The 27,185-nt window shown below is 38.1% G+C and overlaps 1 protein-coding gene across 1 annotated transcript; it reads right to left on the reverse strand.

Annotated features, from left to right (window-relative positions):
- Positions 1-389: 389 nt before the first annotated feature.
- On the reverse strand, positions 390-26,389 carry bgnb (biglycan b). The gene is made up of 8 exons (XM_077214449.1): positions 26,151-26,389; positions 15,831-16,108; positions 11,995-12,107; positions 6,013-6,226; positions 5,775-5,885; positions 5,432-5,525; positions 1,552-1,690; positions 390-1,474 (listed from the first exon to the last, which is right to left on the reverse strand). Exons 2-8 carry the CDS (start codon positions 16,075-16,077, stop codon positions 1,277-1,279), a joined length of 1,116 nt encoding a protein of 371 aa, XP_077070564.1. The 5' UTR covers positions 16,078-16,108; positions 26,151-26,389; the 3' UTR covers positions 390-1,276.
- Between the last annotated feature and the right edge of the window lie 796 nt (positions 26,390-27,185).

The following is a 27,185-nucleotide window of genomic DNA, read 5'->3' on the forward strand; positions in this document are numbered from 1 at the left end:
CTTCCCATATTCTGAAAAATACTCTGTCTTTGATGTCTTTCTGAGAGAGCAATGGCTTTTTAAGGAGTTCATTTGTTTACATTTAGCTAATTCCCTGACTTATAGTTTGTGGTCAAGACAAGACAAGAGAGATGCCTGTGTGTGTGTGTATATATGTAGGCTTATGTACAGTATATATATATATATATATATATATATATATATATATATATATATATATATATATATAGCCTAATACAGTAAAACTTTATCATACAAGAAGTAAATAAATACATCTCCCAAAAAGTTTTATTTTATTTGTATGTATAAAATCTGGAATTTCGCTGACATATAGTTTGCAACAAGTGATGACCCATTGACATTGTGCTTGAGAATTCACTCAATCAATATTTGGCGTTCATGTTAACTCAAGTTTTATTAGTCACAGCTTTCAAATCATGATGGTACACCACTTCTGCTCCTGAAGTCAAGCTGAAAGATATTTTATTGAAACATGCAGCAGTGTGCGGCACAGTAGCCTACATGCATGCAGTGCCACTGCAAGAGAAAAATCCCACTAACAACACACTACAAAGAAAATATTTGGAATTCATAGAGAAACTGTGCAAAATTACATTATTACAATCCTTTTCTGAATCAGCCTCGAACCCAAGAGGGCTGTGTAAGAACATGAGGCATCTGACTGACTGATTTATATTTTGTGTAAAGTTCCTCCATTGCCCTAAAGTACTCCCACAACAATAAGACCCCTGAAGCAAGGAAGCAAGGCAATGACAAAAAGGGGAAAAAGTAATCTAAAACTTGACAAACAACACAGACACACTTATAAGCACCATGAATTTAACATTAAGATTCAACCATTTCAATATCCCATCCAAACCTTACTATCCATAATACAGCATAAACTAATAACAATAACAATATTAACAGTATCAATAATATTATTATAAAAGTGTTGAGCAAACAAAGAGCCCTTACAAAGTGAACTGATAATGGTAAGACTTTATGGTAACAATTATACTGGTTTTGCAAATAAAGTCAGTTGTAAGAGATCAAATTCTGTAGGTTTCTTTTAAAAATTTCCAATACTTATTTTTATCGCTCCTTCCTTTTTTCTTTAGACTTCACAAACAAATACATCCAAAGATACACATTAAAAACTATTTGGAAACACTGTTTGTTGACACCATTTTGACCCCTACTTTCTCCAAGCTTTTCTTCTGTTTTGTTTTGATTCCAGCATTATTATTTGTCCCCAAATAATTTCATCCTTTCTCTATTTCTTATAGTTTCCGAACTGAATGGCCAATCGGTCACCAACGCAGCGAAAGGTGGCAGGCTGCACCTCCCAGTAGTTAACCGGGTTTCCAAAGAGGCTGATGCCGTTGTAGAAGCTCCTCTTCATACTAAAACCTTGAGGGCAGAAGTCATTAATGTCCACTCGACTAATGTTGTTTGAATGAAGGTAGACCACCTGAAAAAGAAGCAAAAATCAATGATCGTTCATGAGCGAATGGGACACCTTTCGTTCATCAGCTTGATATCTCGCACCTGCAGGTACTTCATGTCTGGCAGGCCCCTCGGGACGCGGGTCAGCCGGTTGTTCTCCAAATGCAGCTCCCTCAGATTAGCGACGTATGATAGGCTGCCATTCTCAATCATGCGGATATGGTTAAAACCCAGACCCAATCTGGCAAACAACGACAAGCACAACCATGAATAAGCAACAGACAATAGACGGGCCACACTCATTGTGACAGACCTCTAGTGAGGTGGAAACACAATAGACTGGAAATACTGTGAACAGGCACTGGGTCAACTGCAGCCCTGCAGGACAAGCTGCACTATAAAAATCTAGCACATGTAGGATTTTTGAGCAAAAAATCATTTTGTGTGCAGCCAATACCAGGGTTAGTATAGTTTATAAAATTTCACTTGTTCTTTTATTTTCTTAATTTGGTTTTCAATTTCAATTTTGTTTTAATTTGTTTTAATTGTGCATAATGAAAGTAATTTTTAAAATTTAAATTCATTACAGTTTTTTCCCATAAAGCTAGCAAATTGTGTACCAAAATACTCCAAATAACAGCAAAAGGTAAACATTTAATTTGTCACATTTAAATAAAAATAGGTGCAGCATGAAACGTGCCATTGCGGGTACATTTAGCAGTAAATTGTGATCATCACTCCGGCAGCGTGTAACGGTGTACCATGGAAGTATAAAGAGATGCCGGAAAACAACAGAGATAGCTTCTGGTCTTCGGCAAGCATTCTGTGTGTGAATTGTCCATCTTATTTGGTGTTGTTTGTTGAGTGAAAGGCAATTTAAGCAGTGTGCGCCTCCCTGCCCAAGATACATTACGGTTAGGGACAAGCTGTGAGTACATTGCCTGGTGGCTCAGGATTAGGGCGTTTTACCCAAGGGAAAACCTGTTCCATATGATCAAGGTTACGCACAGATGTAAGTTCGTACCCTTGTCATGTGGAAAAAACTGTGGTTCCTGTCCCAGAGTCCTGTGTTGGGGTATCTTGTCATAGAAAAATAGTGACAACAGATGCATCCCTCACAGGCTTGGGAGAAGTCATGGAGGGCTGCTTAGTAAAGGATCCGTGGAGAGGGCATCATCTCTCTTGAGACATAAATTGCCTGGAGATGATGTCTGTATTTCTAGCACTGACATACTTCCTCCCAGAACTCAGGGGCCATCATATTTTAGTATGAACAGACAATATGTCAGTGGTCTCCTACATAAATCACCAGGGGGACTGAGTGCCCTCTGTGCAGACTGGCACATCAGGTCCTCCTGTGGTCCCAGGCGAGTAGGTCTTGCTCAGGGCAATGTATATCCTGACAAAAGACAGGGGCTGAGGCATGGGGAACATCAGGACAGGGCCAGTCTACTTCTGGTAGCCCCATCCTGGCCGGTTCGAGTCTGGTTCTCAGACTGCATAGCGCTCCTGGAGGGTCCCATATCACCCCCGCCCGGAGCTGTAGAAACTATGGGTCTGGCCCCCGAGCTCTCAGTTCTTAGGTGTTGATCTCTCAGCTGAGATTGTTGAGACCATCCTAAACTCTAGAGCTCAATCCATCAGAAACTTAAAGGGGAACATGTTTACTACATAGTGTGAAGAACATCAGTTGGACCCAGTACACTCGCCTTCAGGAACATTTCTCTAGGAGGTTTTCCCTGTTTAAGGTTTTACGTGGCGGCCATAGCTGCCTTCCATGCACTGTTAAGTCATGGACCTCTGGGGAGACACCGTTTGGTTGTTTCTTTCCTTCATGGTGCTCTGAGGATGAGGCCTGTAGCTCAGGCTAGGGCCCCAGCTTGGGACCTGGCTGTGGTTCTGGAAGGGTTATCCCTGGCCCCCTTCAAACCAATGGACTTGGTGTCGGAGAAATTCCTTACCTTGAAGATGGCTTTCCTGCTCCTGTCCGGAGTTTGCTCCTGGGAGGGTGAAAGCCATTCTCCACTCTAGGTTATGTGCCCAAGGTGCCAACTAACATGGGATCTCTGTCCTCAAAGCAGACAATCAGTAAATAGATTATCGAGGCAAACTCTACGGATTACAAGGCACGCGGTTCGACTTGCCTATGCTGATTAGGGGTCACTCTACTAGAAGTATGGCATCTTCTAAAGCCCTATTATCAGGGGGTCTCCCTGCAGGAGGTATGTGATGCTGCGGGCTGGGCCTCACCTCACACATTTGGTTTGATGCAGCACGAATCCCCTCAGGATTGTCTCGGGTTACGACTTTAACCCTTGTTTGCGGAGAAGGGCACAAGACGCTGCGTCCCTTTGCCACACCTCCTGAATGCCTGAGAGTGGCTTGCTTTAATCAGCTGCTTTATCAGAAGCTAACGCTGTTGTGTTCTGGCGTCCCTTTATAGCTTCCGTCGTACACCATCACACGTTACGTCACAACGCAGCGTCAATCAGAATTGTTAAAAAAATGGTAACACTTTACAATAAATTTGTTAACATTTGTAACTACATTAGTTATCATAATAAAGTAACAGTGAAAAATACTTAGTGTTTATTGATCTTAGTTTATAGTAATTTCAACATTTTCTAATACATTATTAAAATCAAAATTTGAATTGGTTAATATGATTTAATGGACCTGAGCTAACATTAACTAACAATGAACAGATGCATTTTTATTAACAAACCTTAACAAACATTAATAAATACTAGGGGTGTAACAATACCCTCATGTATTCTTAACTCAAGATACAATATTATTGCCATACTCCAAGAAATATGGTAAAAGGTAAACAAAAAATGTACTGTTGATTAAAATACTAAATTTGGTATTACATGGGTGTAAATGAATAGGCTTGGACTTGGTGCTAGTAACCCAATGCACAGGAAAATGGTGACACCAGAATAAAAATATTCATGATTCTGAAGTTGAAAATACATAATTATTTTAGACAAATATTTGTTTGTGTCATATGTCTGATGTCCTGTCATGAATTGCCTTGCGACTGCTGCAAACACAATTGCCCCACGGGGACAATAAAGTTATCTACTACTTACAAAAGAGACGTGGATAAAATATGCTTGCACTCTGTCACTGGCCACTTTTGACTGGTAACATAAGACATTAGGCATTATCAGGACTCACAAATATTCCCCCATTGCATTATTATACATTATATTCAACATTATATATAGTAGTTTAATGTAATACTGACACTAAAACTCTGAAAACTGTTTGAAAACATTTTGGATGATCTATACACAATACAGATTGTCACTATCCACGATATATATTGATGCATTTTTGTATTGTGATATATTGTGACACGTTATTGTTACACCCCTAATAAATACTGTAACAAATATATTACTCAATGTTAGTTAATGCATTAACTAATGTCAACTAAATAGACCTTACTGTAAGGTGTTACTAAAAAAATATTGTTTAATTGCTAGTTTTTATCAGCACAATACTTTGTTAACAACAATAAACTTGCACGCTCCTGAGATAACTCAAATTAAATTGGCTTTCGTGATTTTGGTGAAATTTAAAGGATTATACTTAGTACACAGTTAAATGACTCAAGAGTGAAATACCTGCAGCTGTTTTCAGTAAAGATAAAGAATTTTCACATAATAATAAGTTTTCAGGGGGCTGAGAAGACAAACAAATGGTCTATAATCACCTATGACTGCCAACAAGTTTAAATATTTGTGTGTTTTGTGTAAAAAGGTATAATCAATGAACTTTGTTTCTACAAATTAAAATTGTGATAAGCATTGTCTGATTTATATATAAAAAATATAAAAAAGCATTGTCTTTTTTAATTTTCACATCCTTAAGATTTCCTTCACCAGGTGGCGCTGTTGCTTTACAGAAAGCCCACAGGCAGAGAAAAGGCAAATTGTATGTCGGAGTGCAGGAGAGTCATGAGACGGTTCACCTGTACAGGTGTTTATAGTGGCTCAGGTCCTCCAGTTCAATGGCTTGGATCTGGTTATTGTCCAAATGGAGCTCATGAAGACTATCAGGGAGGTCTGGGAGATGAGGGACATTCATCATTATATTATTGGAAGTCGCACCACGTCTCTGATCTTAACATTACATTAAAACTCGTGCAAATTGTGATTTATTACCAAGGATATTCCTAAAGCTCATTCAAGTGAGAAACTGCACAAAGAAGAGTATTATAAAAAGGTTCTTTTTTGAAAATTAATGAGACTATCGTTTGACAAGCGTTCACTCTTTAATTACTTGACTAATGACTAATTATAATAAAGAATTACCTTTTGGCATTCCAGTGAGTTTGGCCTCAGAGATGCGCAGGTAGTTGAGTTTCAGCCCTTTGAAAGCGCCAGGCTCAAAGCCGCTGTTCTGAATAGGGTTTCCACCCATCTCTATAAGAAGCATTCAACATCAGAAAGAATATCCCATCACAAAAACCAGCAGGCTCCATCTAAAAAAGGAAATGGTTTGGTCAGACTGTAACCTCTGTACCACATAATGGCGAGCGCGCATACAAACCAATGCAGTTCATGCTGCCCAGACCAGAGAACGTTCCTTCTGCAACCTTCTTAATACGATTCTCATGAATCCGCAGCTCCACCAGGGATGGGGGAAGGTTCTTGGGTACCACTGTCAGGAGGTTCCGGGAAAAATAAAGCTTTTTTAAGTGTCGGAGGGGTGTGAAGGCTTGTGGGTGGACTTTGGAGATCTTGTTGTTGACCAGTGACAGGGCCTGACAGGAGACAGGAAGAGGACAGCATTTGGTTCATGGAAACTCATGAAGACATGATTAATAATAGCTTGACAGAGGTGGAAAGAGTAATAAAATATTCTACTCAAGTAAAAGTACTACTACTTCAATGAAATTTTACTTAAGTACAAGTAAAAGTACCGGTCTAAAAATCTACTCAAGTAAAAGTAAAAAGTAGCTCATTTAAAATTGACTCAGAGTAAAAGTTACTGAGTTACTTTAACAGCGGGGGTGGGGTGGGGGACCCCCCCGTGTAGGGTTGTAATGGTATAAGATTTTCACAGTATGGTAACGTCTCAGAAAATATCACGGTTTACAGTATTAATCAATTGTTAAATAAATAAACTGTATTATTAAATTATGGGTATTATTATTATTATCATCAGTTAAAATGACAGTTAAATTAATGTTTCTTTTTATTAGGGGTGTAACGATATTCGAACCAAACCGAAGAACCGCAATACAGAACCCACGATTCGAATGGCGATACTCTCATGGCGTACCGAACACGCCCCGCCCTGCAAGCTACCCCGGCCCCGCCCAGCCCGGCCCATTGATTGGACCTGGAATCAGTGTTGCCAAGTCCGCTTATTATAAGCGACTTTGGGCTTGTTTTTCTGTAAAGTCGCTTACAAATATTGGTAGTCGCGGGTCGCGTTTTTTTTTTGGGCTTGTTTCTAAAGTGTAGTTGCTTATTTGGGCTTGTTCTCAGCTCGTTGTCAAGCAGATATTTTCTATATGTTATTTAAACGTAGGAGTTTGTCTTGCCTGTTCCCTCTGTCTCTCCCCTTTCCCTATACACAGAGTTTTTTCCCCACCCACATCCTGCTTCTAATTGGCTCTGACCCAGATGGCAATGAGTACTAGCCAATCAGAGGCAGAGCAGGGCAATCGGGTTTTTTTCTGGTTAGGAAAACGTCAGTGAGTGACGTTTAAATGAAAATACGTGCGAGTCGCGACCGATGGTGACTGGACTGTAGGAGAGTTTTTATATATAAATTATATTTTAGATATTATAGATATAGATATAATAGTTTAATATCGTTTAACCCTTTAACTGTCACTCCCCCTTTTTTCGCATAGACATGAAAATCACTATTCAAACTTAAATGGTTGTAATTCAAGAATGCTTTGGAATATAGACCTATGGTTGGTCTTGTTTTAAAGAAGACATTTGCCAGATTAATGTTGAAGTGAAGTATTATGAAGTTATGAAAGTGAAACAGAAAAAAAGTTATACAAGTTTGAGTTTATGAAAATGAACAATTTAAAAATATAATTATTTATATTTTATATAAAATATATATTACAAAATATATTTTACTCTAAAACTGCCAGAAAATGTAAGCCAAAAATCTGAAGAAGTTGTGTTCCAAATTTTAGGTTGATATCTCAAAAAATGAGCTTTCAGTAAGATTTTATTTGGCCGCAGTACCAACATTTTTCACTAGATGGACAGCCAAGCTTCATTACAGAAGAAAAATAAACTACCGTGTGCACAGTTTTACAAAACAGGGCACAGTTTACCAATCTGTCCACTTGGATGTAAATTGACAATCTGTACCCACAGTTTAAAACTATCTGTCACCACGGATTGTAACAGTAGCGGCAGCGCGGAGTAAACGCGAGTAAACGCGATCATCTCTTCCTCAGTTACAGAATAAACATGAATGGACACCTGAAGGTATGCTGAAAAATACAGTATACTTACTGAAAGGCATCATAACTCGTGTAATCGCTCAATCAGTGTTTCAGCAGCGCAAAGACGTCAATAAAACTGCATAGCTTGTCACTAGCATTATATTTACCTCAGCAGGCAAGTGATTCAGTGTCCACAACTTGTTGGTTCCTAGAGAAATTAACTCTTGCACTAAATAAATGCACAATATTATCCTATATATTATATTTTACTTAACCTGTTAATTATATCTTGATTATTTAAAGTACGTTTAAAATATCTTTAATGAAAATGACAGCAACTGTGTAAATTATTATATTTCAATAACAAATTAGAATAAAGTTAATGCAAAAACTGCCTTATGTTCAGTTTACATGTTTTCATACAATGTGTTGGGTGTTGATTATTATATCTAAAAAATAAATAGCATCTGAATTTAGGCTCTGTTGTTAACCTTTAATGTTATAGTAATGTGCGGCTCCCTATACAGCATTAGCAGATTTTTAATCCTTGCAAAACGTTTAATTGTAATTGAATTAATTTTAAGACAAAGACAGCATTTTTTCATTAAACCACTGTTTAATTTTTTTTTTTAGCTTTCTAAACCGAACCGAGACGTCAAAACCGTGGGAAAACCGAACCGTCAGTTTTGTGTATCGTTACACCCCTACTTTTTATGATTTAATCCAAATATATTATCAAAAACGGTGGTAATCAAATGTAAATTTAAACTTGTGTCCTTTTATTTTTTGGGGAAGCGCTGCAAAAACAGATTTACTAAATTAAACCATGAACAAAAAACAATATTCCTTTAAATAATGTTCAAATAAAATGTATTATTATTGTTGTTATTATTATTATTTTGAGAAGTAGGCTACGTTCTACTGTATGCCTACAATAGTAATATATTTCTGTCATAATTTCTCCTAGTAACACAAAACTTTTATTTTGACGGGTTGTGAAGACCTGTTAAAAGTGTATTTGACAATGGATTTTCTCAAATAAAAATTATGAAAATGCTCATTAGGCGTTCTCTCAGAGCAGCTCTGGTAATGTTCATGTATTCATATCCTCAAATTGTTTGTGAGACGCTGAAAACACCATGAACGTCACGAGTACTTCAGTATGTAGTAGACTAACGCAGCTCAGCAGAACAAATAGTGTTATATATTTACATGCAGTATTTTTGTGCTTAGCTTAAATATTCACAGACCATGTCGCGATTGGATTTATTGCACAGTTCTACTTTCCATGTATTCATCCATCCATTATTTTACATGTTTTACGTGACATCTGCATTAAGTGAATTCCATTTTCATGACTGGATTCCGGGATTCCCTTTGCATCACGTAAATCGGGACATACCTTTATCTGCAGGAGGAATGGTGTCCTATATCCTCTTTTTGCAGCCACTTTGCGTCCACATTTTTTGCAAATTGGATATCTATCCTCGAGGACAATCACGCTTTTTTTCTACTTTTCATACTGGCCATAATTCGCTTGGCGCTTAGCTTTCAGCTTCAGCTGGGCGTCACCTTTTTTGCGCGTTTGTTCTCCCGCCCTTCAATCAATTCAGTAGTTTCCGGAGTGTGTGATTTTTTTTTCCCCCCTTGTATTATTATTTTTTACTCAGTAACGGATATGATTTCAAATGTAGCGAAGTACAATACTTCAAAGAAAACGTACTTAAGTAAAAGTAAAAGTACAGATTTTAAAAACTACTTTAAAAAGTAGAAGTACACAAAAAAACTACTCAATTACGTAACGCGAGTAAATGTAATTCGTTACTTTCCACCTCTGTAGCTTGACCATGATCATTAAATATGTACACATAATCTAATGACTTATAAATGATGATATAACTGCCTTGATATTTTTTTCTTTTTACAGGCCATGTCAAACATTGTGTTTGGTGAGAGAGGCTGAATAAATATTAGGGATAAATATTGGGGATAATATGAGTTCTAAGAAGGGAACTAAAACATTCAGTTTGGCACCAGCGTGTTTTTCCAGAACTACAGGAACATTCTTCTTCAGCGAATTGAACTGTATGAACATCCTGTCAGGCTGTTTTGCACAGAGTGCCAAACGTAAAGTAATGCGCCCCTCAATGCGTTTTAAAGAAAGCTGTCTTGTTGTTTCTTATGTAAAATCTGTAAAATAAAAATCTTAAATTTTGATGTTAAAATGTAAATAATATATAATCTAAATGTATAGCTAATCTTCAGTATTACAGTAAATAGTGACATATGGACCTTGATGCGCAGCATTAGCCAATGGCAAATAAAAACAAAAACAAAGAATCAAGCTGTGAAAATGGTGTACATCAGTGTGCAGCACAAGAATCCACCCATAAAGTTGTCGAGTTTTTTTTTTTTTACAATCGCAAGGACCCATGTCTCAATACTTAGGTCACTTTTTCAAAACAAAACTCTTCACACTGTTCTCCTATGCAACTTTCACAGCAGTATTTTTCACATCCAAAATGGGCTAAATTTACCAAAAAATATATATAAAATGATTCGAGTCATTCTTCTAAAACACTAGCAAACAGATTTTCCCTTTTGTATAGATGGTAATGAAATGAAAGTCTAACACCAATGTAGGGTTTCAGCTACATCTAATTTTTTTAATAGTATTTCATTTTTTTGATTGAATATATTTAAATATGGTATTACTGAAGAAATATAGCACATTGCTGTCAATCACCCCTCCTGATAGGTGGTCGTGGGCCTTGTCATAGAGGAAGGCCTCACCAGAGAGGTGGTCATGGGCCTCGTCGTCTACAACAGATGGATGTTGTGCTAATTATGTTTTAAAGATATGACTACAGGTTGGACAAAAGCGTGTTAACAATTGTTAAAAACTGGAACAGGGGAAATTGGCCTGTAGGTATAGAGATTTTGCAGTGTTTGCCTAATGTTGAGAAGTTTTTGTGTCACTGCTGCAGGGTGCAAATCATGTGCCACACTCCTCTTAGCCTGTTAATTTCCCTATTAACCTCAAGCTACACCCACCTGATCTCGAGCCAATTAGGACTCTATCAGACTCTATTAGCTGCACCTTTGCCCCCAGCATCTTCCTTCTGTTGCATATGGGTGTATTTGGCAAAGGACTGAGTTTCTTTTTCTTCTTTCTTTTTCCTGCGTGTGCGTAATTGACCATGTATGTGCCTTTGTTTGATACTTAAAGATTTTGTATGATTTAAGTTTGGCCTAAATGTCTTTATTTTCAGGCTTGTTATATTTCCTGTTTAGGCATTTGCTTTAGAGATTTAAAAGTGTATTTGATTAGCTTATAATCTGAGTAGATGGCCTCATGTATTGTTTAAATTACTTTTTTTTTGTTAATTCAATGGCAATTACTTTGTATCCAATTTGGCTTTGTTTATTGGAAACTTAAACACTGTATTTCTGTTCTTTTGTAGAAACCACACGCGCACACATACATGCATACAGACACATACTATATACCTGCTTGGATGGTAAAATGGTAAATGGACTGCATTTATATAGCGCTTTCACAGACCCAATGGCCATCAAAGCGCTTTACATTTTGCCTCACATTCACTCACCCATTCATACACCAACGGCGGTGTCAGCCATGCAAGGCGCCATCCAGCTCGTCGGGAGCTGGGGTTAGGTGTCTTGCTCACGGACACCTCGACACTTGGTCAGCTGGAACCGGGGATCAAACCACCAACCTTTCGGTTTGTAGACAACCTACATGAACCACTGAGCCACTACAGCCCCTAATGTGTGTGAAATAAAGACTTCCATACCCAAGTTGACTAGACTGGACCTGTTTTTAACGACAGCATTGGCTTCAAGCTAGCTACTTAAGCATTCTCCCTTACTTTTTTTCACCGAAGCACAAAGTTTTGTTTTGTTTTTTAAAGTGGTAAAAAAAAGTGTTTTGTGAAGTCATTTTGAATAATCACTGCTTTGAGGAACACATACAAGCCAAAAAGTCTTCTATTTTACTTAACAACTGGCACTTTACTTTGTTTAGCCTCATCTCGCTTTATTTCAAGAGAGATTTCCAGTTCTCATTTCTTCTATCAGTGTCTTACGTAGAGGTTTGTTAGTCCTTTGAAGTCGTTCTCCTTCAGTTCTGTGATCCGGTTGTTCTGTAGGTCCAGGAGTTTGGTGTCTCTGGGAATATCCCTGGGCACTTCAGTCAAACCTAAACAAGATATTAACATGTTTATATGCTAGTTTAAAGCATGTAGGTTATAGAACATACAGATCTGTAAACAAATCTCTGTACAGACACCATTAGCTCACATCTGGTCTGAATTTCCCCATTACATGGCTTCTAATTTGACATAAAAATAACAGGATTAAATGGAACACAAATGAAAGTGTTAACCATTACAGCATGTCTTTGACAAGATATTGAGTTAGAAATTAACCAGTTATTATGGCCAATTGTGCTTTTTCGTCATTTTCCGTTTTGTCAGATTTTGGCGGTATACTGTATCTTTATATTAGAGTGACCTGAGGATTTTGCCACCACTTTAAATGTACATTTTAAAACCATTTGGGTTATTTTATGACACCTGGACCACATTAAAAAACTATATCTAAACTCCAACAGAACCACATCAAGAGCACACATTCAGCATTGTGTCAGTTTTAGCAGTGCAGTCTCCAAGATTCTAAATCAGGCCAATGATTCATGATGATTTCCAGCAGAGCCCAATAATTTATACTAGGCTGGGTTCAACCTCTGTTCCCCTCCAGCCATTTATAATGTTCTTGAGAACCACAATTGCCAGACCATCTTGCTTCCCTCAAGAGAGAAACACAAAATCATTGAGATATTAAGCACATTAAAGAAATACATTTTGGATTACTGTAAATGGTAATAACTAAAAGGTGGGGTAGGTAAGTCTGAGAAACTCGCTGAAATCTCTTGGTTTTTTAAAGTATCCAACAGATAAACTACCCCCCCCCCCTTTCCTTCTGAGCTCATTCTGAAGCCACGCCCCCAAAACACTTGAACGCACAATGCCAACCGCTCAGCTGGAGGACGCGTTTACCAGTGCGGAGCGCAGTGCGATGGAGTGACATGTCAGATTCACAGGTAATAAAATACCTTTTTGACTCTTCTTTCTCTGCCATAATTGTGAGACTTTGTGGCTTGCGGTCGGTACGCGCCTCTTCCGAAATGATCGAGTCAACCGAGTGCGCGCATGTGGGCAGCTCCAGTTGCAGATGGGCTGGTAGCCATAGCAACGAGGGAGAGTGACAGTCGCCCAGTCAATCAGAGCACTCGGTCCGAATGGAATAATGAGCTGTGTTTATTGCAGCCCTGAGAGGACTACAGACACTCTATTTTTATAAACTCCTTTTCAGAGTACTTACATTTTAGATATGTATTGGTATATAAAGACGGTTTAAACAAATTTGGCAAAAAGTGTTTTAGAAACACATTGCCTACCCTACCTTTAATCTCTAAACACTGTTTTCAATTACCACAAACTAATTTTGACTTCAATGTGTTACAAAAAAAGTCTGACTACCTTAATCAATTCAAGCATTTTCACAAAAAAATGAATGTTTCTCTGTGTTGTAGTGTTTAATATGCGGCTCATTCACATTCTAGGGAGGTGCTGTTATCACATTACCTTAGCATTTTTTGTTTGTTAAAAGGTTTGGAATTTACATTTTTGCAACTGTAATAGTAAAGTTAACGTAGGGTACAATGGCATTCACAATGTACAGTGAACACAAACATTCCTTCAAGTCTCCAGTTTCTTGACAAGCAACACATTATTTTGCAGGGAACACAACATGTGATATCAGTCTACAACCTGAAGATCTTTACCTTTTTCCTTTTATGATTGTTCTTTTAAGCCACCTGCCACTCAAACCAACAAGTGCTCTGTAACTTTAACCAACCGCTGACGGACATTATGCCAAACCCCCAGAGTAAAGCTGGGCTTCGACAGCTGCCCGGCACATCACAGCCCCCCAACCACAGCTTTACACACATCTACAATTCCTAATAGGAACATATTTTATGATGAAGGCATATAACCACCTAAATAAATACACAATTATGAACATCTGTTATAAATAAGCATCACCATCAATTAAATTACAGCCTACATGGCAGAATAACTTCCAGATATATGAAAGAAAATAAGAGAGCGTAGTGGATGGATCAATGTATTACAAGGAAATCTTCATCACAGGGGGCGGAAGCATATAAAGAAAGCAAGGGCTGTATTTTTCGATTTTATATAAAATCCACATGCATAAACAAAGATGCAATGACATTCGCAAAAACAAAAACACTTTTTAAAGACCAAAACACATTGCATAAAGCATTCATGCACATAGACAAACACATTCAGACACGCACAAACTTAAAAATAATACATATAATTATAATAATAAGCTCCAAATTCCTAAGTTTTTGTTGATTCTGTCGGTTCAATGCCTGTAAATGTTGTATGAGGATTGTAACTTGGGCAAACTTGGCTGGAGATGGAGAGAGCATGTGTATCTGTAAGTATGACTATAAGGCTACAGCGGAGCTTCAATGGGTGTTGTTTGGAAAAAATACACAAACAGGACAAATTTTGTCTGAAATTTAAGCCTTTAACCAATTTCTTGGTAATTTCTAACCCTGATCTTTTCACTTTTCCACATACTAAAAAGACAAGCTCTGCCGCTGCTGTATGGGTGTACACACGTGCATTGCATGGTGGTTGGTTGGTTTGTTTTGTGCTTATACAATTCTTGAACATTTTTGTCCATCCACATTTTGTGTATTTAGATTTGTAAACTGAGTGATCACTGAAAAACATAACATTCGCTCGATTGACAAAAATTCCTACAAGGTGATGGTGAATGGTTTTAAAATCAGTTCAGTTAACAATAATGTTTCCTCTTTGATTGTAGGTCTGCTATTCCCTATCCTTGGCAAAGAAAACAAGAGTATCTAGAAGCAATCACACTGAAATTAAGTTGCCCCAGTCAAAAACCTAAATTTTTAGGCCCAAATGACCATTTTTGTGGCTATATTGCTAACAAGACAAAGCCCAAGACTATTTCTGGCCATTCTGTAATAAACAAATGCTCATCAAAGACTTCCAAATCTTCCTATTTTTCTCATTCTCCCTCTCACTTTCCTTATTTTCTCTGCCTATCTCTCACACACTGTCTTCCTGTAAAACATCCTGTATGTGTCATAAAAACAACACAGAACCCCTCCTACATTTCAGTGGGAAATTGCACAGGCATTTTTCATTGTTTCCAATTCAGGCCCCAGTTTTCTTGGATACTAAACTGCAACAAACTGGACATGGACAGCTATTTTTGCCTGTTTGGATGTGGACTATCAAACAGTCTTTATAAGATCCCACTATTCTGTAATTGAAACTTATATTAGCAAAAGATCCCCAGACATTCAATCAAACTATCATTCTGATGCACTTTGATGATTCATTGTACAGTTAATGTAAATATCTGCAATGATTAAAGGCCCATTCACACCAAGAACTATAACCATAAAGAAAACTAAACAGTAACAATAACTATATTAGAGTCCACATCTATGGATAATAATGCTTTGTTTATTATGAACACGCGCTGCCGTATAGACTCTACAGCATTAAATGCTTGAGCTCTTTAAGGTCGGGCAGATCTGATTTGCTGTCAATGATTGTATCATTCATCAGCTGGGAAAAAAATCTTTCTGAAAGTGATTTGAATGATATTGTTCCTCTGTGTTGTTATTGTTATAGTTGTTGTGTGGAGATGGTTGGATGGATGGATGGATGGACAGATGGATGGATGGATGGATGGATGGATGGATGGATTGATGGATGGACGGATGGACAGACAGACAGACAGACAGACAGATAGTCAGACTTACAGAGAGTTTAATACTCACTCAGGTCTGAACATTGCACCACGTTGAGTTGACAATGGCAACCAAAGGGGCATATAGACACATCCGGTGGCAGCTCCTCAATAGCGGATCCCTCTTCATCTCTCATCATTACTGTTGACAGATCACCTCCTTCTCCGTCCATAGCAAAGTCCCAGAATCCTCTCTGCTCAAAGGGCAGAGTCAGTGAAGGAGCAGTCAGGCTGCAGATACTGAGCATGAGATGCAGGAGAGAGCGGCGGGAGAACATAACTGAGATACAGAGACTTACACACACTGACCTGCAGGATCAGGAGAGAGAGATTCATCATTATTTATTTCATTCAACATAAATGTTTTTATGCATAACTGTGTGTATTGTATTTAGTGCATTATTCTTTATAAACTCTTATTAAACAGAGCCTTTAAGGCCAGATTTACTAACAGCTTGCGTCAGCGCAAACCCTCTTTTGGCATTAAAAAACCACTGTCAGAATTTAGTAATGACTCACAGCAAAAAATTACCGCTGAAATGGCGTGGACTAAGTTATTTTTGCGTCTGACAATATCGCATATACATTTGTGGATTTTTCCTAGTATTTAAATGAATCATCCAAAGAGAATTACTAAAGTTTGCACTAGTCAATTTTCTGGTATTTGCACCATTATTTACCCCCCAAAAAAGCATGTTTTAAACCAGATGCTAGTTTGTGTTACTCTTAGTAGATTGCTTTGGTCATAATGGAAATGATCCGTCTGCGTCTATGTTCTTTAATTTGCACATCGTCACTAGATCACATGCAGAACTTTCCTCACTCATCGCACTTTTTTGGAATTGCACTCTCACGCTAATTTGACCCGTTTAGTAAATCTGGCCCTTAATGTGTTAATTACACAAGTCTTAATGTGTCCTGCAGTTATTTAATAAGAATCTACATCTCTTAAAGTTCAGCCTGCAACCCATTTCCTTAGCTTTTTTTATAATCATTGAAACAGTTTTCACAAAGTACATCAAAGGAACAGGACGGATCTAGTTTGTTATTTTGGGTTTTGGAAGTATATTGTAACATTGCCATCTGAATATAAACACATCATTCAGCACAAGACATGCCCTCCCTGAGAAACACTACAGTTTTTTTCAATTGCTTGCACACTAAAATTAAAACTTTTCCACTATTAGCAAAACCTTAAACTCAAGGAGCAAAACACCAGCCTAGATTTGCACAATTGTAAGCACGTTGTCAGCTTCACCCTTTTTGCAAAACATTACACACAGTGATTTGAAAACTCTTCACACATTTTCACACCTTAGACACAGATAAGGATTGTGAGGTTACTTCATTGTCATTACAAAGCCCCGGTTTGCCATTGACCACACTAATGAATGAATTGGATATGCACATCCATCAGGCGTGGAAGCACACATGTGCTAATTTGAAAACGCAGCACTCAGGTGTGCTATAAAAGGCAGCAGGTGAGTTCACCTGTCTTCAACAAAAATGGAAGGAGCTAGAAGAAGAAGAAGAAGAAGAGTGAGAATAAGAGGGGGAGCTCAAAGAGGAGATGAAGGAGGTAGAGGAAGAGGTGAAGGAGGTAGAGGAAGAGGAGAGGGAGGTAGAGGTAGAGGAAGAGGTGAAGGAGGTAGAGGAAGAGGTGAAGGAGATAGAGGAAGAGGTGAAGGTGGTAGAGGAGGAGGCCCAGGTAGAGGAAGAGGAGAAGAAGGGGATAGAGGAAGAGGTGAAGGAGGTAGAGGAAGAGGTGAAGGAGGTAGTGGAAGAGGAGAGGGAGGTAGAGGAAGAGGTGAAGGAGGTAGAGGAGGAGGCCCAGGTAGAGGAAGAGGAGAAGGGGATAGAGGAAGAGGAGAAGGAGGTAGAGGAAGAGGTGAAGGAGGTAGAGGAAGAGGTGAAGGAGGTAGAGGAGGAGGCCCAGGTAGAGGAAGAGGAGAAGAAGGGGATAGAGGAAGAGGCCTAGGTAGAGGAAGAGGTGAAGGAGGTAGAGGAAGAGGAGAAGGAGGTAGAGGAAGAGGTGAAGGAGGTAGAGGAAGAGGAGTAGAAGGTAGAGGAAGAGGTGAAGGAGGTAGAGGAAGAGGTGAAGGAGGTAGAGGAAGAGGAGAGGGAGGTAGAGGAAGAGGTCAAGGAGGTAGAGGAAGAGGAGAAGGAGGTAAAGGAAGAGGTGAAGGAGGTAGAGGAAGAGGTGAAGGAGGAAGAGGAAGAGGAGAAGAAGGGGATAGAGGAAGAGGTGAAGGAGGTAGAGGAAGAGGAGAAGGAGGTAGAGGAAGAGGTGAAGGAGGTAGAGGAAGAGGTGAAGGAGGTAGAGGAAGAGGAGAAGAAGGGGATAGAGGAAGAGGTGAAGGAGGTAGAGGAAGAGGTGAAGGAGGTAGTGGAAGAGGTGAAGGAGGTAGAGGAAGAGGTGAAGGAGGTAGAGGAAGAGGAGAAGAAGGGGATAGAGGAAGAGGTGAAGGAGGTAGAGGAAGAGGTGAAGGAGGTAGAGGAAGAGGAGAAGGAGGTAGAGGAAGAGGTGAAGGAGGTAGAGGAAGAGGTGAAGGAGGTAGAGGAAGAGGAGAACGAGGTAGAGGAAGAGGTGAAGGAGGTAGAGGAAGAGGTGAAGGAGGTAGAGGAAGATGTGAAGGAGGTAGAGGAAGAGGTGAAGGGGATAGAGGAAGAGGAGAAGGAGGTAGAGGAAGAGGTGAAGGAGGTAGTGGAAGAGGTGAAGGAGGTAGAGGAAGAGGTGAAGGAGGTAGAGGAGGAGGCCCAGGTAGAGGAAGAGGAGAAGAAGGGGATAGAGGAAGATGCCTAGGTAGAGGAAGAGGTAGAGAAGGACTTGTAGAGTTGATAGAACCTGAACAAAGAAGACAAGGACCAAATTTGACTCAAGAAATCCGTGCAACACTTATTGACCATGTTATCAACCATGGACTGACACCGATGGAAGCTTAACAAAGAGTTCAACCAAATCTCTGGTTGATACTGTAACTAAATAGTTACAGTATTCATGTTGCCTTTACAGTAGTTTTTCTTCAGAGTCATACTGTATGTACTTCATGCAGTAATTTTTATTTGTCTACAGATTTTATTTTTTTCATTGATTTCATTGTTGGTTGATTACTGTAACTGATTATGGTAAGAAATACTGTAAATAAATACTTGAAATATGAGTCTGCAGAAATCAGTGTTGTGCAGTGCTTGGTAAGTTTATAGTAGTAGGCCTATTTGTGTACATTCTCCCTATATCTCAAACTAATCATGAAGAATGTTGTTTGTTTGTCACAATTTTTTTTTCATCTAAATTATCCCTTACATAACAATGTCTGGCCAAAAATCTAGCACATGCTATTTCCTAAAAATAGTTTTTTTTACAAATGTGTTTTTTATTTATCACAGCAGTGTGAAACTGGTTGCAATAGTGTCTGATCATTGAGGACTGTGTTGGTTAAATGAAAACTAATAGCATTTTCACAAATATGTGTATATCTTTTGACTGAAGTGTGTATGTTTTGACAGAAGTGTGTCATTTTGCAAACAATCTAGGAATTATGCCAATTGAGTGTGGTGTTTGGATAATTGTGATTACATTTTGAAAAAAAGAACCCGGTTTTAAAAATTGCGTGTAAACAATTGAAAAAAACTGTAAAGCTTTGAAATTTTTCATGAGGGCACATTTAAACATTACTCATAAGCACAAAAAGTGCAACTATTGAATTAATTTTTCGGTATCCTCTGCAGATTTAAAAAAAATATATATAATGTAGGGGAAACTAAAGAGACAATCGGTGAGTCTGTGTATGTAGCACATGTCTGGTCAGACAGTGTGTGGTGGTGGAAAAGGTCAAACTGGCTTTCTTAAAACACATTTTAAAACAAGCCATTCATTAGACAGGAAGGAGGTAGGAGGGAATATTTCTGACAGTCCCTGTTTGTTTGTTTGTGTGTGTGTGTGTGTGTGTGTGTGTGTGTGTGTGTGTGTGTGTGTGTGTGTGTGTGTGTGTGTGTGTGTGTGTGTGTGTGTGTGTGTGTGTGTGTGTGTGTGTGTGTGTGTGTGTTCCAAGAAGGGTGGGGAGCCACCTATGATGTCATTTCTCAATGTGTTCCAGCTGAGTCCTGTGACATCATCAGATTTGGGGTCTGAGATGTGTTACATAACTGAGTACATAACTCCTGACACAAATTAATATATAACTGTCACTGTAAGTTTCTCAGAATAAAATAGTGGTTAAATACTGAAACTTGACTCTTATATCTTTTTAATGATGTATAGTTTGTCAAGGGAATAACATTAAATCTGATAGTAACTTTGAACTATTTAAAGAAAGAACGATTCAGTGTGTCGGCGTCCTCGTGGTTATACAGGTTATTAAAGTTCTGGGGTCCACAGAACCCACCAGAGGACATCGCAGATACCTTAAACATGGGCTGTAACCTGAACCGCAAACTTGATTCAGCCACATACACTCCACCTGTCAGTTCCTGACTTCATCTTGGCCCTTGTGGTGAACCTAAACTAACCAAGGCCTAAAATTATAGTCAACACCTGTTCTAACACAAATCGACCACCTAAACCCAACTTTCATCCTCAACTTTGACTCTGAATCATGCATACTCTAATACCTTACACTAAATGTGATATCTCATGGCAAAAGCACAAGCAACATAACATTACAATTATCCTTTAAATCCATCCAGCTGGGATGAAAATTCAGTAAATCTCACTGCCAGTGCCATCATGATTGTCCACACAAGTGAGTCTCAGAAGAGTTGGCGCAACACTTTAATGCATAGTATTCCCTATAAATGCTGGGAAGAAACACATGTGGACGAGCGAGAGGAGCCAGATGTCAGAGGATGTCGTGTCCCAAGAGAGAAACTCAATGTCTTCCCATCACAATTTACTGCCTCATTCAAATTTATTCCCTCAATAACAAAAGTTGGGGTGTGAAGATTAAAAAGGCATGAAAAGCATCCGGCCTCCAAGATACTCAATCAAATGCAAATAAACAGTTTCAACAACAAAAAACTTCTAAAAAATACCCAAAGTTCGGTTGTAAGACTGGAAAAACTGGAAGAACTGGAAGAGAGGGCAACTCTCTGAGAAAACAAAGGAAATTAACATTTGAACTCTCTCTTGTGACGTTAGCATCACCACTTGAGACGCAAGTCTCACGTCAGAATACATCTCTTTCTCTCTTCACCCACTCCTTCTCTCTCATGCTAAGATCAGCAAAATTCACCAAAAATCTATATGGTTTAATGTGAATTTTTATCATACAGTATTATACATGTTCGGGATCATTTCTACCAATCTAACCTAAATTCGAGGTTGTGATAAAATGGGATTCAGATAAAAGCTTAAATGGAATTAAATTACTTTGCCACACTGAAAGACAGTAACACGCAGAGACCTTCACCCGTTCTATTGGATGCCGCCATTGGGCCGATCCAGACGGGCTTACACAGTTATGTCTTTACACAGTAAAGACTTTGTATTTAGTGTTACTTTTGTGTTATCCCTAATCTTTAAGAATAATATAGTATATCTGAATTTTCAATACTAATTCAAGAATACCTCCCAAGAACTTCATTTAGATAATATCTGCCGTCAGTCAAAGAGGAAAATTGAGTTGAGGAACATCTTTAAGTCGTTATGGACTAGCCTCAGTTCCTATTTATGCATAGCAAACTCCCAGTAAAGACTCCCATTATCTCAGAGTTATCTCACACAAATGTTGTTCATGTAAATGTGTCTGCTGAGTCCTTTATGTCTCCGATTTCACACAGCGTCTGTGTCATTACTGAGTAATGAGCATAGATGCTTTAGCCGTCCCCCTTGGCTACCCCTCAATCGTCTTCGGTGAACATTCAAGCTTGTTGTCTAGGTCCGAGGCAACAGAGAGATCTTTGAAATGGACTTACAAATCGACATTTACATTAAAAAAATTGTCATGGTGGCTGACAGTTCCCAGAGCTGACCATATGCTAATCCAAACATTTGCTAAATATTAGTTCATCCAAGGTAGGCATTAAAGCTTAAAGCATCCAATGAAATCCCATTCTTCATCCTGACGTGCCAACATCTATGTGTGTTCCTCTCATATTGTCTACCCATTTTTCACTTTAAAGTCAAACACTTGGGAAAGCAACAGCCATTTTTACCGCTGACCTGGAATAAAAGCAAACAGGGAAGAAAATGTCTCCATTTGAAAAAATAGCAGCTAAATTATACCATGCTCCCCAAAAAAAGGTCCGGTTTGGACTGGCCAGAGGAATGCGAGTAGAGGGCCGAGGCACAATTATACACAAGTCCTTGCATCCTGCACTCAGTAGAAGAGTTTGAAAACTATATGCATTATTTATGACCACAAGCACCATAATATGCATGAGTATATGTGCCATATAAAATACTGTTGCGCTCAGCACTTCCACGCAGTAACTCTTTAATGAGCAGCAGCTCAACAAAACAAGGTGTCTTGAGATTTCAATAGTTATGTTCGCACATCAGCAGAATATGATGAATATGATATCACAAACTAACTTTTAGACTGAATCCCTTATCCATTTAGCCATTGATTTGACACAAATACAATCAGATCCCTAATAAATGTTAGGAAAAATGGTGTGATAGTATACTATGGCTGTAGCAGCAAAAGTAAAAATAATAATGAAAAAAGTAAGCTTTTCCTAAAGATTTTTACTGTAAAAACTGGTAAAGCAATGCATGCTGACCGGACCGATCAACTAGCAGCTTGTTGGATGAATGGGTGTCCATTGTGATACATCACACAGACAGATGATAATTGACTTTGATGATCTATTCATACAGACATTCAATCTGGTAGTGTCTGCTGTCAAAAGGACAATCTAAGAATCACACCTGTAAAAACGCTTGTCAATCCCAAACATTAGCTGACACAAAGATTATCCTATCCCACGGCCTTGGCCAAATACATAAGCGGACAATCCAAAGCTCATTGCACTTAAGACTCGGACACCAGTCTAAAGAGACAGCCCTTTCCAGCACAGTGACCTGGTACGGCCTAGACACAACAACTGCTTCTGTTGCTAATTACACAGCACAATGAGGAACGCAAACAGCTTTTTCTAGCACTCAAAATGTCAGTTGGTCTTACTCTTAAAGTTACATGTACATGTTAGTCTAAGAGATTAAGAGAGATAAATTAAGATAGAGAACAGCTACAGAAGAGAGCAGCAACTGATGAGCAAGGTGAAAATGAAAGTGCTGTAAGATCATGCATGTCTGTGAATAGGCAACACATAAGAAAAGTCCATAAAATACAATACAACCATGGTAATATGAACATTTCCTCATTGATTTTTTAATCTTTTTTTGTCATCTGAACTTAATTTACTGTGTTTATCCAATTGATTTGTCCAATGTATTTGAAATGTCATGTCATGTTTACTTTTGGTAAGTAAAAAATGATTTGAGTATGATTTTTCTTATACAGTATTTACCCATTTATTGAATTACATATTGAATTGTGTTGTGTTTTAGGGTTGAAGGAAATGACTGTAAATGTAATGGAAAATGTGCATATTTGCAATCAATTTTTTTTGCTAACCCATTACAAGACTGATAGTGTGATAGTACATATCTTTAAAAACTGGGAAAATAATGCCTAATAAGCTTATGAAACAATGCTGTTTAAAATTTAGACCAATACATATTTTCTCTGCATGAAAACAATTAGTTACTGTCTAAATCTCCACCTAGTCTGGTGTTTCTGAAAAAGACGGGCAGTAATTAACTAAATGTCAGATTTTAATAATAAAGTGCACAGCAGACGCCTCAACCAGAAATGACAAAGACTGAGCAGTGCCCACACAGAGATCTTTCTGAACACCACAGCATGTTTCCCATGATAACTGTAATAATAATAATAATAATAAAACACATTAGCCAAAAAAAAAGGGAGTTTCCATCCAAACTGTGTGAGGCATGTGTTTATGTCTGATTTGAATGTCTTTAAGACTCACTTGTAGAGTTCAGGCTAAAAAAAGCAAAAAGCCAAGGCTATGGCGTGTCTGCATGCTTATATATTAAGTTGCAATCTATAAATGGGACAAGAGATAAAACACGTCATTTATTTAAGTCAAATAAACTTCATTCCATAAAATAGGTATAGTGAACTTTTAAAAAGGCATTTCGATTCACATTACCCAAAAAGCAAACATAGTTCACCCCTCATGCACATTATTATGTCCATTAAAAACTTAGGAGTTAACATAATCTAATAAGAGTTGACTGACATGTAGTTGCAAAGTTCCTTATAGAATGTATAAACCATCGAAATAAAGTGTTACCAAATGGATTTTTCATCTTTTAGAATATGACGATGAGGAGCTGAATGTTTAGAGTTGAATTATGCCACTTATCTAAGTAACATACCAAAGTTGGGAGGAGGAAGTTGTTCAGTTTACTGCACTAACCGTGAGAGCCAGTGAACTCACATGACCCTGGTGAATCTGTGGGTTGTGATATTAGTTGGCAAGGTCATGAATAAAGCATTCTTTTTAAAAACAGCTTTGACACATTACATGTGGTTGGATTAGGAATCCAATGACACTCTTGCTTTCAATGTTCAACAGCCAATAAAACTCTGACATCACCAACTAAATATATGCAAATTCCCAATATAATCAGTTCTCACAAATAAGGTCAATCATCTAAATTCAGCCGTTTTGTCTGTTGCATGCACACATGTATAGGCTACTTGTGTCTGTCTCACTGACACACACTTTCTCTCCTGAAAAACCATTGGGTGGTTCTGGGCTCCGTGCTGGCAGGAATTAACTGCTGGCTTGACTGTAATTTGTTAACTTCAGTCCCTAAAAAAGCTTGTGTCTGGCAATGTCTGTTACTGCTCTGCTTGAATGTGGTGACTGGCACAACAAAGAGTGAAGGCAGACCTGAACAGAGCAGCTGCTTGTTAAAAGAGTTATATAGAGTGTGAAACAGTATTATTTTAAAAAGATATTGGCCATTTCCACAATTAGATAGACAATTCTGAGAGAGACTGTAAGCGAGAGAAAGTGACGCCAACTGGAAAAGGACAGAGGTGAACAGCCCTGAAATTTGTGCTTTGAAACATGAGAGAAAGAATTCAAAGTGTGAAGATAAATAAAATTTGCTGTGCAGAACAATAATAAAAAAATAGAATAAATCATAAAACATTGCAAATGTGATAAAAAATGTAATAAAGATTTTTTTAGGTGGTGGCGATCATGGCTCAAAAGGGGAAAAATGAAGTACTGACCAGGACGGACGGACGGACGGAGAGACAGACAGATAGATAGATAGATAGATAGATAGATAGATAGATAGATAGATAGATAGATAGATAGATAGATAGATAGATAGATAGATAGATCATAACCAACATCTCCTAAACATCCGTTTTTCCTCTTCATCCACCCTTTCCTCTTTCAGTGTTCACCTAGTACCACAGCATTCCCTCCATATATGTTGGACATTGAGAAAACATGAATTCTGTGAATAGAGCTAAGTTCACCCAAAATGTTTAATTCTGTCATCATTTACTCACCCCTCAAGTTGTTCCGAACTAGTATGAATTTCTCTGTTATGTGGAACATAAAAGAAGATATTTTTAAAGAATGTTTGTAACCATTGACTTCCATAGGTTTTTTTCTCATACTAAGAAGTCAATGGTGCCCCACAACATTCTTCAAAATATCTTCATTGTGTTCAACAAAAGAAAGAAATTCATAAGTTTGGAACAACTTGAGGCAAAATGATGACAGAATTAACATTTTTGGATGAAGTACCCCTTTATTCACATTAGCAGAATTTTACTTTTCTGCAATAACTGCTACTTTATATAAACGGATGATGAAGCAAAACAAGAAGACAGAGTGCTTAGAATGTCAGATTCTATTCATGACATTAAAGAACATCTAGGTTATTTTGATTAAATTTAAAGTATGAAGAGGAATTTAAAAGATAAAAAGTTTGAACTCTTTAACTATCCAAACATAATGGCATGCACCAGCATTAGATCATAATGTAGAGGATCAATATCTTCACATCACAATTCTGCATCTGAATCAAGAGAGAGCAACAAGTTTGCACATACATACGCTACATCTAGAAAGTTTCATAATGCATCGGCTCCATGTGCTTTAAGGTTCGCTAAAGCTTAAGTAGACTAGAACATTTATATAGGCTAAGTTCAGTAACTATTTAAACTATCAAAAAAAGTGGGAAGGGCAGACAAATCTAAATGACAACATAACATAACATAACATAACATAAAAAAGAGCAAAAAACAAACAAACATGCAAGTAACTAAACGCTCAATAGCCTACTACTTGCCTTAATTTGGGCTGCAGTATTTCCACACTGTGAGCTCCTACCGTATTTATCTTCAGTGTTTGTTATTTGGCCTTTAAATGATGTTCTCTTCGTCGTGAATTGTTCTCCTAATGTTAACTATCTTAACTAACTCCAGTGGGTCATCAAGCCTCTCTGTCAGTGAGGCGGAGAGCTGGACTGAGGCGAACACGGGCGCGCGGGTTTGGGTGGGTTGGACAGTGCCAGAACTTCTGCCAGCCGCTCTAGGCTACACTGATGCGCACTCATTAGTGAGTAGGCTATTTATTGCGCAGCATTTAGGCTATGAAACGATTTCTGACAGGTTCCGTGATTTAATGTTATTTAGCCTACACGTTTTCAAGTGCAAGCAATCGAAGGAAACGGTTTCTTACAGCGTGGATATTAACAAATAGGCTATACCCTGAAAAAAAAAAATCTCATAGGCTAACTGTGTAGTTTCCACCAAAATACAATTTATTTTAGCATATTATCTCAATAAATGAATGTGGGATATGTAGGCTAGCTAGGCTACCTTTCATTTTTCTAAATAGATTTTTTAAATCGCCACGAAATGGGGAAACTGAACAAAACGAAAAGATGACAAATGTTTATAGATGCAAATCAGTTAGCAAAATATAGCCTAGCAGAATACAATACGATTTTCTGTTTGGTGTTTTTTCATCAGTAGTAGGCTACAATTAAGCAATAGGTTATATTTAACAAACGTGTTTAAATTTTATAGATTTAATAATAATCACAATAACCACTGAATGTCTCTTAATATTCTACAGTATAGCTAAATGAGGATGTGTTGTGGGTACAGATGATGATCAGTTAGACAGGTTTACCTATGAGGAATGTAATACCCTAAGGTGACTGAAATTCATCCAAAATCAAATTAATCAATAGGTTTTAATATCAGTTTTGCTTGTCAAAACCTATTTAAAAAGAACATTCATTTCTTAGTTGAGAGCAAAAACCTGCCTCTTTCATCAAGCTGGGGGAGGTATAAAAAAGGGAATGCAAAAAAACCTA

Source organism: Siphateles boraxobius, unplaced genomic scaffold (genome assembly GCF_051911475.1).
Source record: "Siphateles boraxobius isolate OS27281-9 unplaced genomic scaffold, OSU_SipBor_1 68, whole genome shotgun sequence".
Taxonomy (NCBI): Eukaryota; Metazoa; Chordata; class Actinopteri; order Cypriniformes; family Leuciscidae; genus Siphateles; species Siphateles boraxobius.

Excerpts from the sequence above, each read along its gene's own strand:
- bgnb (XM_077214449.1), bottom strand. The coding sequence starts at position 16,077 with ATGTTCTCCCGCCGCTCTCTCCTGCATCTCATGCTCAGTATCTGCAGC. Across the intron at positions 6,227-11,994 it reads AAGGACTAACAAACCTCTAC|GCCCTGTCACTGGTCAACAA; the intron begins GTAAGACACTGA and ends GTCTCCTGTCAG. Across the intron at positions 1,475-1,551 it reads CAGACATGAAGTACCTGCAG|GTGGTCTACCTTCATTCAAA; the intron begins GTGCGAGATATC and ends CTTCTTTTTCAG.